This window comes from Sturnira hondurensis, unplaced genomic scaffold (assembly GCF_014824575.4).
Source record: "Sturnira hondurensis isolate 20B ecotype Veracruz unplaced genomic scaffold, ASM1482457v3 Scaffold0006496, whole genome shotgun sequence".
Taxonomy (NCBI): Eukaryota; Metazoa; Chordata; class Mammalia; order Chiroptera; family Phyllostomidae; genus Sturnira; species Sturnira hondurensis.
In genome coordinates, this window is record NW_028079127.1 from 2,805,982 (window position 1) to 2,818,181 (window position 12,200).

At 38.1% G+C, this 12,200-nt stretch overlaps 1 protein-coding gene across 6 annotated transcripts in view; it reads left to right on the forward strand.

The window, feature by feature from the left end:
- CCSER2 (coiled-coil serine rich protein 2) overlaps positions 1-12,200 on the forward strand; it is a 220,742-nt gene that overhangs the window by 88,314 nt on the left and 120,228 nt on the right. For all 6 annotated transcript variants that reach the window (XM_037049363.1, XM_037049366.1, XM_037049368.1 and 3 more), the window contains exon 4: positions 9,679-9,769. In XM_037049363.1, the coding sequence (XP_036905258.1) occupies positions 9,679-9,769 (91 nt within the window). The remainder of the gene's footprint in view (positions 1-9,678; positions 9,770-12,200) is intronic.

The window sequence follows — 12,200 nt, forward strand, 5'->3', positions numbered from 1 at the left end:
TTCATACACTGATGTTTCCAATTCTGATCCATTACTATGTGCATCATTCTTGCTTCTTCCCCTTGCTTTTTTGTAATTTGGCACTCACCCAGTAAGGAACCTGCTACGTACTATCAACCATCCATTAGATTGTTCCGTTTCAGTATAACTTGTAGCCATTTCAGAATTGTTAATGTATGTCCCTGCAGCACACACCTTTATCAACCAGAGTGTAGTTTTGATATAGAACTCTTTTGCTTTTAGTCTTACAGACTCCATTTCCAAAGTTACTGAGGTCAGCACTGTAATTCCCCTCACTCACTTCAGTGAAGTTGTTTCATATATTTGTAATACATTTAAGTGTTTGTCACAGCCTACACTCCCTCTAAGGACCCTGACCACCCAAAAATTTTATATGCGTTAAGGTTTACTCATTGTGCTGTAAAGTTCAGTGGATTTTGACAAATGCTCAATGTCCTTTATTCACCATAACAGTATCATAAAGAATAATTTCACCATCCTAAGATGTTTCCTGTACTTCATCTACTTATCCCTCCCCTCACTGACCCTCGGGCAAACATTGATCTTTAGACTATATAGTTTTGCCTTTTAAAGAATGATATGGTATTGAAATCATACAGCATGTAGCTTTTTCATACTGACTTTCATTAAGCAATAATCATTAAATATTCATCCATGTCTTTTGGGGGTTGATACCTTTTTTTTTTAATTGATGAATAATGTTACATTGTATGGATCTACTACATTTTGTTTATCCATTCAGCTACCAAAGGATATGTTGGTTGGTTCCAGTTCCATTATGAGTAAAGCTTACATAAATATTTGCATGCAGATATTTCTATGGATAGACATTTTAAACTCATTTGGGAAAAATATCAAAGAGTAAGATTGCTTGATCATATGGTAAGACTATGTTTAAAACATCTGGTAAGAAACTGCCAAACTGTTTTTGCAAAGTAGCTGTATCATTTTGCAGTCTCACCAAAGATGCAGTGAGGGAGAGTCAAGTACCAGTTTCTCTGCATCCTCACCAGCAGTTCAACTCCTATCAGTGTTTTGGATTTCAGGTATTTTAGGAGGTGTACAGTGGTACTCATTCGAGAATTTTTTCATGTGCTTATTTGTCATTGTATATCTTTAGTGAAGTTTCAGTCAAGATTTTTGATTACTTTTAAATTAATTTGTTTTCTTATTGTCAAGTTTTAAGAGTTCTTTATATATTTTGGATGTCTTTTATCAGATATATGTTTTGCAAATATTTTCCCCTAGTCTCTGCCTTGTCTTTTCATTCTGTTAAACGTCGTTTACTGAGGAGAAGTTTTCATAAATTCCAGCATATTAATTTTTTCTTTCACAAGTCATGCTATTGATGAATTAAAAAATCATTAGCAAGACTCCCAGCCAAGAGGGGGGCATAGGTAGACACACTGTGTCTCCTCGCACAACCAAAAGAAGGAAAACAAAAATTTAGAAACAAAACAACAACCAGCACTTACAAAAAATTTAACTGTATGGAAATCCGACAACCAAGGACTTAAAGTAGACACATTCATCCAGACCAGTAGGAGGGGCAGAGTAGGGCATCGGCAAAGAGGGGTTGCAGCAGAAAAAAAAAAAGCAGTGGCTAGTGCACCCTGGTGGGCATGTGAGGTGGCAGCAGGCAGGCCCAATAAAGTGGCGGATTGTCGAGGGGCTTGGTGCACAAGGTGGCTTGTGGAACTGGGCAGTCCCATATTCGCATGCAAATAAACCAGGTGAAACTGGGGAACGAGACAGACCGCACAACCCAGGGTCCTAGGGTNGTTGCAGCAGCAAAAAAAAAAAAGCAGTGGCTAGTGCACCCTGGTGGGCATGTGAGGTGGCAGCAGGCAGGCCCAATAAAGTGGCGGATTGTCGAGGGGCTTGGTGCACAAGGTGGCTTGTGGAACTGGGCAGTCCCATATTCGCATGCAAATAAACCAGGTGAAACTGGGGAACGAGACAGACCGCACAACCCAGGGTCCTAGGGTGGGAAAATAAAGCCTCAAAATACCGACTGAAAACACCTGTGGGGGTTGAGGTGCCAGGAGAGACTCCCAGCCTCACAGGAGAGTTTGTTGGAGAGACCCACAGGGTCCTAGAACATACACAAAACAGCCTACATGGGAATCAGCACCAGAAGGGCCCAGTTTGCTTGGGGGAAGTGGCAGAAGTGACTGAAATTCAGTAGAGAGTGGAGCAAGTGCAATTATTCCCTGTCTGACCCCGCCTCCACCTACAGCGTCACAGCGCAGCAACTGGGTTGTCCTGCTAGTCAAACACCTAAGGCTCCGCCCCTCACTACATAACACGCATGTCAAGACAAAAAAAAGGCCCAAATTAAAGAACAGATCGAAACTCCAGAACAAATACAACTAAGCCACGAAGAGATTGCCAGTCTATCAGATGCATAGTTAAAAGCACTGGTGATCAGGATGCTCACAGAATTGGTTGAATTTGATTAGAAATTAGATGAAAAAATAAGGCTATGCTAAGTGAAGTAAAGGAAAATGTACAGTTAACCAATAGTGACGGGAAGGAAACTGGGACTCAAATCAATGGTGTGGACCAGAAGGAAGAAGGAAACAACCAAACAGAAAAGAATGAAGAAACAAAAATTCAAAAAAATGAGGAGAGGCTTAGGATCCTCCAGGACATCTTTAAATGTTCCAACATCTGAATTATAGGGGGTACCAGAAGGAGAAAAGGAAGAGCAACGAGTGGAAAACTTATTTGGATAAATAATAAAGGAGAACTTCCCCAATCTGGCAAAAGAAATAGACTTCCAGGAAGTCAGGAAGCTCAGAGAGTCCCAAAGAAGTTGGACCCAAGAAGGAAGACACTAAGGCACATCATAATTACATTAGCCAAGATTAAAATGAAGGAGAGAATCCTAGAAGCAGCAAAAGATAAGGGGACAGTCACCTACAAAGGATTTCCCATCAGACTGTCAGTGAATTTCTCAAAAGAGATCCTACAGGCAAGAAGGGTCTGGAAAGAAGTATTTCAAGTCATGAAAGGCAAGGACCTACATCCAAGACTGATCTGTCTAAAACTTTCATTTAGAATGGAAGGGCAGATAAAGCGCTTCTCAGATAACATCAAGTTAAAGTAGTTCATCACTAGCAAGCCCCTATTGTATGGAATGTTAAAAGGACTTATCTACAAAAAAGAAGATAGAAAACGTACAGTAAAATGATGGCAAACTCACAATTATTAACAACCATAGCTAAAACAAAAACAAAAGCAAACTAAGGAAACAACTAGAACAGGAACAGAATCACAGGAATGGAGATCACATGGAGGGTTAGCAACGGGAGTGGGAGGAGCAGAGGGGGAGGAAAGGTACAGAGAATAAGTAGCATACATGGTAGGTAGAAAATAGACAAGGGAGGGTAGGAATAGTATGTGAAGTGTAGAAGCTAAAGAACTTATTAGTATGACACGTGGACATGAACTAAAGGGGAACGTGGGTGGGAGAGGGTGTGCAGGGTAGAAGGGAGTGAAGGGAAATGGGACAACTGTAATAGCATAATCAATAAAGTATATTTAAAAAATCATCAAAGTCATGCAGCTTTTCAGCTTTTTTTACTTCAAGAAATTTTAGTCTTGTATTTTATATTTCTGTGATTCATTTTGATTTAATTTTGTGTAACACCTTTGTTTAGGTTAACTCTTTTGCGTAAACAGTTGGCCTTTGAACATCCCCATGTATTGGGGCACTGGCACCCTATGCGGTTGAAAATCTGTGTATTACTTTTGACTCCCCCAAAACTTAACTACTAATAGCCCACTGTTGACCCAAAAGCCTTAGAGGTAACACAGTTGATTAACACATATTTGTATGTTATATGCGTTACAGAATGCATTATTACAATAATGTAACCCAGAGAAAAGAAAATGTTAAAATCATAAGGAAGAGAAGATGCATTTACAGTTTTTCCTGGAAAAAAGTTCACATATAAGTGGACTAGTGCAGTTCAGATCTTGTTGAAGGATCAATTGTAATTTCGTATTAGAATTTCAGCACTATTTGTTGGAAAGATTGTTTTGTTTTGTCTGCATTGAATTTCCTGTCAGAATCAGTTAGATATATTTGTGCAGGTGTACTTCTCAACTTGCTCTTCTGTTCCATTGATCTAAATGTCTATTCTTTTACTAATAACATGCTGTCTTAATTATTGTCTTGTTTTGCCTTATAATAAGTCTTGTATAATAAAAATGCAACTGCTTTTGTTCCCAGTTCCAGTGTGGGAGCCTCTATATCAGGGGTGTCAAGCTCATTTTCACCAGGGGCCACATCATCCTTGTTGTTGCCTTCAAATGGCTGAGTATAATTTCAACTCTAACAGTTAAGGGGTAGTTACATTTATATAGTGCTAAAATTATTTCGGCCCTTTGAAGGCAGCCATGAGTCTGTGTGACCCCTGGTGAAAATGAGTTTGACACCCCTGCTCTATGTCTTTGGAATTTTCCACATGATAGGAGTGTTTTTGTTCATAGTGGGCCCTTATAGTTTATGCTAACGAGGCGACTCTGGATGGGGGTAGGCCACATATGGAAAAGCAGACATGTAATTAGAGGGTTTGGATGTTGAGTCACGTGATATTAATCCGACTCCTGGGGAGCAGAGGAAGTAGGCTATATCACGAGGCCACTGATTCAGTCAAGCATGCCTATGTAATGAAACTTTTATATAAGTTATGGACTCTGCATACCTGGTTAACATTCCTGGTTAGCACTCTTATCAGTGTGCTAAGGAGATGACCTGTTTTGACTTGACAGGGAGAGCGTGGAAGCTTCACATTTGGGAGGGACCATCTCAGACCTTGCCCTATGTGTCTCTTCTTCTTGCTGGTCATGATTTGTACCATTTTCCCCTATACTAAAGCTGTAATCATAATGTATGTTGCTTTCCCGAGTTGTGTGAGTTATTCTAGGGAATTATTGAACCTAAGGGAATAGTGGAAACCTCCAGCTTTGTAGCCAGTTGATCTCAAGTGCAGGGCCAGGGAACCCCTGAGCTTTGGCTGGTGGTGTCTGAATTAAGGTCAGTCTTGCAGAGGACTGTGCCTTTCACCTGTGAAATTTGTCTTAATTCTGGGTGGTAGTGTCATTAAAAAGTGGAATTTGGTAGACAACTCCAACTCATTGAAATATGTTATTTTGGAAGAGAAGGGATGAAAGGACAGGGAAGGGCTGAGGAATTTTTTGATTCTTGGATGGCTCTGTAGTCGCTTTTGATATGAAACTGCAGCTGTGTTGGGATTCATTACTAAAGGCAGAACTTGTGTGGAATGGAATTTAGAAATGGTGGTAGATCCAACTCCTAATAAGGTGGCTCACTAGATACTTAAGGAAATGCAGAATGATAAGAAACAAACTAAATAGACAATACTCTGTTTATTACTACCTGTAATAATTTATTTTATTATTTATTTATTTATTTAATTTATTTTTTCTGTTTATTACTACCTGTAATAAACAGAGTAATAGCTAAAATGAAAGTAATAGAGAATGCTGGGGCTGGTGCTAAGGCTGTGCCAAGTTTAGATTTCAGTCAGTTTGAGCTACAGATAATAACCTTAAAGCTGCCCCCAATGGGATAGATTATTCTAAGATAGCAGAGAGTAGTGTTATGACCTCTGGTTACCCTGAAGATAGTCCATTTGGGCAGAGGGCAAAACCAACAAACTACTGAAACCAGGGGTTATGGTGCCAAGAAGTTGTCTCATTTTGTACATTAGTATCATCAATTTCCTTAAGAACCTTTACTAAAATGGATTGTGGCAGGGATTAATTTAGGGGCAGTATTTTTTGTTTTGAATGCTACAGAGTAGAAGAGAATGTTTGGGTTGATACAGGACCTACAGCTCATTATAGAACAATCACAGATGGCGATATACAGCAGGTTATTCCCAAGGGAGTAGGTAGCCTGGTAGACTGTATAAAAGCTGTTGTGCAGTTTGTTTACCTGGGAAGTGGTACTTCTTTCCCCTATAATTGCAATTTGGAGCACCCCAGATGAAGTGGCTGTACATTTTACAGCAAGCCATGCTGAACTAGCATTACACATCTACTCAATATGTCCCTTGACAAGGTCGTGATAACTGGCCTGGCTGAGTGGGGGCTTTTCCATAGTCACCCCATGTAACCATACTGCTGTAAAACTAGGTTACTGTCCAAGAAACCTCACCAGATTTGCTGTCTCAGTTTCCCTTGTAGGTATTAAAGATACTGAAAATAATAACTAGAGCCATTAATAAGAAAACGGGAAATATGGAAGGGAAGAGCCAAGGGATTCATCTCATTAGGGACCAATATTTATTAAGAAATGGGGTGACTGTATTAGGTATTGATGAGGTTGAAACAAAGGTGTTAATGAGCACTGTTGAAGACTGATGTGCTAATGGGAGCCAATTCTGGGTCCACAACATTAAAGCGCCCTGAACAACTCTATTTACACCAGTTTGGAGGAATTGAAGAAGCTGAAAAGAAAAATGAAAATGGGAAAGAAGGGGATCTAGAATCACCTGGGACAGTGGTTCAGAAGATTAGTCAAGATGAAGATTGACAAAGTCCAGGGTCCTTTGTCTCTTACCTCTTACTCCTCTGGGGACCTAAGGCTTTATGTATATGAGTGAGTAAAATGTCACTGGGTATAGATAAGACTTTTCTGGACCTTGACACAGGAACCCCAGGTGCTTTGGTGTCAAAACTTTTTGATGTCCTAATGGGGGCTACTCTTAGACTGAGACAATATAGAAATGCATTAGTTTGTGGGATTAAGTTCAGATGAAAACTGGAGCATTTAAACAGGCTTTATGTGAATTGGTTGATCTTCTTAACCTAAATGTTCAATTGAAAAAGGCTCCTATGTGGTAGCCAGTCTTGTGAAACCAAAACCACTTGCAGTCTTAGTGGAGGCCGCTGTTAGGGGTTTGAATGCAGGGTTTGATGCGATGATTGTCCTGTGAAGGAAACAGAATTCCACCACCAGCAATGTAATTACTAAAAACAACTTGAGGATTTAAAATCTCTCTTTCCTACTTGAAAAAATTTCTCTCTGAATGGTTATTCCATGAACTTGATACACAGTTGGATATGTATATATCATTTTATTTTTATTTTTAGGGATTCACTTAAGTATTATTTGTTATAGTAGAAGATTGGAAGCAACCCAGGTATCCAAATAACATTTATTTTTCATTAGAATAGCATATTGTAGAGGATAAGTAGGGAAAAGGGTATGGATATAGATTTTGTTCAAAATTTTAAAACTTATTTTTTATTTTTTTCAAAAAGCAATCATGCAGGATTGGCTAAAAGTAGGTTTATAGTTGTATGGAAATAATAACAATACAAGAATAAACTCAGTGTTTCATGTATTCACAACTATAAACCTACTTTTTTGCCCTACTGTGTGTGTGTATCTACCTCTGTCAGCTTCTAAACATATACATTGTGATTTTGCTATTATAAATAACACTTTAATAGCCTTGTTTTTTGTATATGGGTGATATATATGTAGAATTGAGATTTTGGATCAAAGGTTAAATGTACAAGTAATTTCTAAGATATTTGAGCAGTAATTTTTATTTTTTAAAAGCTCCTTTTTGGGGGGGGGCAAAATTCATATGATATAAAAGTAACCATTTTAAAGTGAACATTTCAGTACATTTGCAATGTTGTACAATCACTATCGCTGCCTAGTTCTAAAACATTTTCGTCACCCCAGAGTAAATCTCATACTCATTAAGTAGTCACTCTCCTTTTACCCCTCTTCAGCCTTTGGAAAGTACCAATCTGTTTTCTGTCTATATGGGTTTATACATTTTTATAAAAATGGAATCATGCAAATATGTGACCTTTTGTGTCTGATCTCTTTTTTGCTTTTCAAGATGTTTTTGAAGTTTAGCCATATTGTAGCTTGTATTGGTAGTCTATTCCTTTTTAAAACTGAATAACATCCCATTATATGTGTATTCCATTCATGAGGACCAAATGAAATAATAGAAATGCTAACTGCAATAGCTGGAATCAAATAGGTATGCACTAAATATAAGTTACGGCATATAGTTTTCTAATTCTTAAGAATTGTCAGGTAGCCCTGGCTGGTGTAGCTCAGTGAATTGAGCGCTGGCCTACCAACCAAAGGGTCACTGGTTCAATTCCCATTCAGGGGATATGCCTGGGTTGCAGGCCAAATCCCCAGTGGGGGATGCATGAGCGGCACCCACACACTGATGTTTCTCTCCCTCTCTTTCTCCCTCCCTTCCCCTCTGTCTAAAAATATATAAATAACATCTTTTTTTAAAAGAAACCTTTCTCTTTAAAAAATATCCATAGTTTTTTATAATTACAATTATTTTATTTCTCAGTGGATCATGGAAGGAAGGTCTAGCAACATAACATTGAAAAGATTTGGATGGAATACCTGACTTAAGGAACAATCTAATTTATTCATATCATCTGTTATAAAGGTGATATTCTTCTTCCATAAGTTTTTCAAGGCCATAATCTCTAAGTCACTTAAAAATTTTTGGATTTGTGATCTTATTGTCTTACATGTATGTGAGTGTTTGTGTATACACACACACACACAGAGGAAAGATCTTGCAGTATTGAATCAGTTCTTGGATTAGAAGGATCCACTAGTGGACTATATTTTATTTTTATTTAGTTATTTAGATTTTAGAATAAGAGTATTTGAAAGCAGAACATTTTTTTGTCCTTATCCCAGGGTGTGTTTATTGATTTAGAGAGAGGGAGGGAGGGAAGAAAGGGAAGTGAAGTGAAAGAAATCGATGTGAGAGAGAAACATTGATCATTTGCCTCCCCTGTGTACCCTGACCAGAGATTGAATCCACAACCTGTTCATGTATAGTACAGCACTCCAACTAACTGAGCCACCCAGCCAGGGTAAACATTACCTTTTTAGGGATAGGTGATTGCTAGCAAGATTGCAAATAGAACACAGGACGGGCTGCTAAATTGCTGATAGCAGTTTGACTACTCCAAATGAATTGAAGCAAACCAAGGAGTTACTATTGGTACCATACTAAGGTTAGGTAGGTAGGTTTGGCACAAGAAAGGAATGGAATAATCACATCGTTAAAGGATTATTTTGTTATTTTTACATAAATTATTCAGTCCTTAGAGATAATGAAGCAAAGCCTCCCATACCAAATATGAATACATTTTAGGAGATATTTTATTATCTTTGATTATTTATGTTATCCTATGTTTATATCCTGTTTTGGCCAGATTATTTAGGCTCTCGGTGCATTAAAGTCATCATATATAATATGACAATTTTACTAATCATGAAATCATAGGATTATGTTGAAAAATAAATGAATATTTATAAAGTACTTAGAACAATATCTTAAAGTTTGTAAGCTTTTCAAAATAAAAATTGAAATCTACTGGTGGGGAGGAATACCTTAATCAGGTAAAGTGTTACAGGTAGCTTAATCAGGTAAACCAGTGGAGTCTACTGTTTTATTTAAGAAGTTTTATCAATAAGATCTGTTTTTACAACACAGACATTGAATAAATTCAGATTATCACATAGTCCTGTTTCTATTTAGAACTAATGATTACACACATCCTTGAGCTAGGTCATATAGCATTTTTACTGTTTTCTTTTGTTCACAGGATATTCTGAATAATCTTGAATCATGTGACCTTGAGGAGGATGACCTTATGCTGGATGTGGATCTGCCTGAGGATGCACCTCTTGAAAATGGTACGTAGGGACAGTATCGAAGCTTTAGAGGCATATAGTTGAGCTACTTGACTATAAGCCAATTTGATGTTTGTTATAGACTTCCTAATCTTTGTGGAAGAAGACTTTTTAGACTGAAAATCAAGCTTAAGTGATGTTAAATAGGTTCATTGCAAATTTATGTAAATGTTTAAAGCCTGATTTTGTAGGTCTTAGACGTTATCTGCATGATTCAATAATATTGTATACCTATACCATAAAATAAGTACTAGATAGGATTTGGCCTATCTTTCCCTATATACATACACAATTTTTCTTTCTTTTTTTCATTTTGATTCCAACAAGAAATACATTTGACTTGTGAAATATCAGCTAAAAATTATTAAGTTGATAAATATTTTTAAAAGATCAATCTGGGAAAATTGTGACCTTCTGGATAAATCATTCTACCCTTTTTATTCCGAAATTCAGTCTGCCTTCCTCTGTGGACCCCAGTAACTGCTGGAGTGGGACTTTAGATAATCCATATGCAAAGGGCGCCTGGGTGCTCTTACCCCTACTGACAGCATTTGTAGGATTTTCTATCTTAACGACTGGTCAAGAATGAGAAACCAGCCTAGGAAAGCCCCTGGGACAGAGGTTGAGATGAGGATCCTCTTGGCAAGAGGAATGGCTTGGGAGATCTATGGATTCACTGTTAGTCAACATTTGCCTGGTCTCTCTGGCCTCTCAGGGACCAGTGATGAACTGAAAAGCATGGTGAAGTCCTTTTTGTACATGATGCTAGAGAAATGCAACAGTATTTCAGAGATGGTAGCTGTTTGGTTTTAGTGCATTATTGAGGTAATAGGAGCCTGTTGCTGCTCACATTTTGCACATTGATCAGGCTTATTTTTGTATGTTTTGTGTATGTGTGTGCTGCCAGGATGCTCTGTAACAATCAATCTCAAAATCTGAGTGACTTTCAAAATAGACATTTACTTTTCTCATTCGTAGTTCTGTGGATTGGCTGGGATGGCTAAGGCTATGGGACTGAGTTCAGGTCTACTTGTTTTTCATTTTGACTGAGCAGGAAAAATTGGAGCAGGTTTCTGATGGCAGTTGGCAGGAGGACAGCAAGGTGAGCAGAACATACATATATCATCTTTTAAAGTCTTCACTTTGAACTAGCGCACTTAATTCTACACCAGTGGTACTGGGAGGTATATGCTGTTCATAGGGAGGAGTTCTGCAACAGAGGTGATAACAGTATCTACTCTACCCCTGGGGTAGAGACTTGCACCTTCTTGTGGTTCTGCTGTCCGTTGGGGTACTCCAGCAACCAAAGCTGAGTTCCAGTCACCTGAGAAAGAAAAATCAGTTAACACCCAAGATGAAGAACAAGGAAAACAACAGGACTCTCAGAATTAGAGTGACTCAAGGAAATGAAAATGAGACCACTAGGGAGAGGCAGTTGCAACCCAATATTTTGTAGAGCTGTAAAAGGTTTTCCCATAGGATGGTTCAGAACATGACAGAAAGAATAGCTGCTACTCAGTTAGTGGACGGGAAGATCAAGTAGAAAAATATTGCAGAACACAGAGGAAAAACATAAAGCATTGAAAATTATAGGGGAAAATAATGAGACTTCATGATTCAGGATATTTAATGTGAAGTTTTAAGGGCTGGTTGTAAGGAGCAAGGGAATTACCTAATTGGTATAAGTCACATCCTAAATAGTGCATTTTACTTTGACAGAACTATAACTACTTCTCATTGGAAACCTTACCCCTTTCTGAGCTAAAACAGAAAGTAGAGATGGAGTGGGTCTTAGAGGCTGTCTCATCTTTAGAGCACAACAAAAAGTTATCCAAATATCAGATAAAAGTAGAATCACAGGGAACTTAAAGTCTTTGAGGTTTTGGTTAGGACTTATGAAAAGTTTAAGGAAATCCCTGAGGTACATCTCACATATATTACAGATTTGCCTAAAAGGCAAGCAAATATTGACTATTTTGAGCTAATGAATACTGAATAAAGCAGAACATGAATTTAAAATATGTTGCCTTTAGAGGCACCAAAGATAAAGTAGTATTTAAGACTGGTATTGCTAGTAATTAGGGAATGACTAGTATCTTTATAGCTCTGAGATCCTGAATAACACTACACCCACCCATGGAGTTTTTTTGATCGGGAGGATAGGAATGTTATGAGGACTGAACAGGGTTTAAGGAGTCCTGTAATAGACTTTTGACTATTGTTTGAAGTTCTCTTTAGAACCTGGTTTTTGAGGCTATTGGGCAAATTTAAGTCAAGTTTTTGGGTGGGTCACTCTGAACCTTGATGGGTTCAACTCAATAGTTCTACAAATGTGGGTAGAATTTTTGCCAACAAGAAGACTGGTACCTCGTTGAAATCTTCAGTTTGGATAAAAGTTTGCCATGGCTTTGTTATGAATAGGCGATTCTTCTGT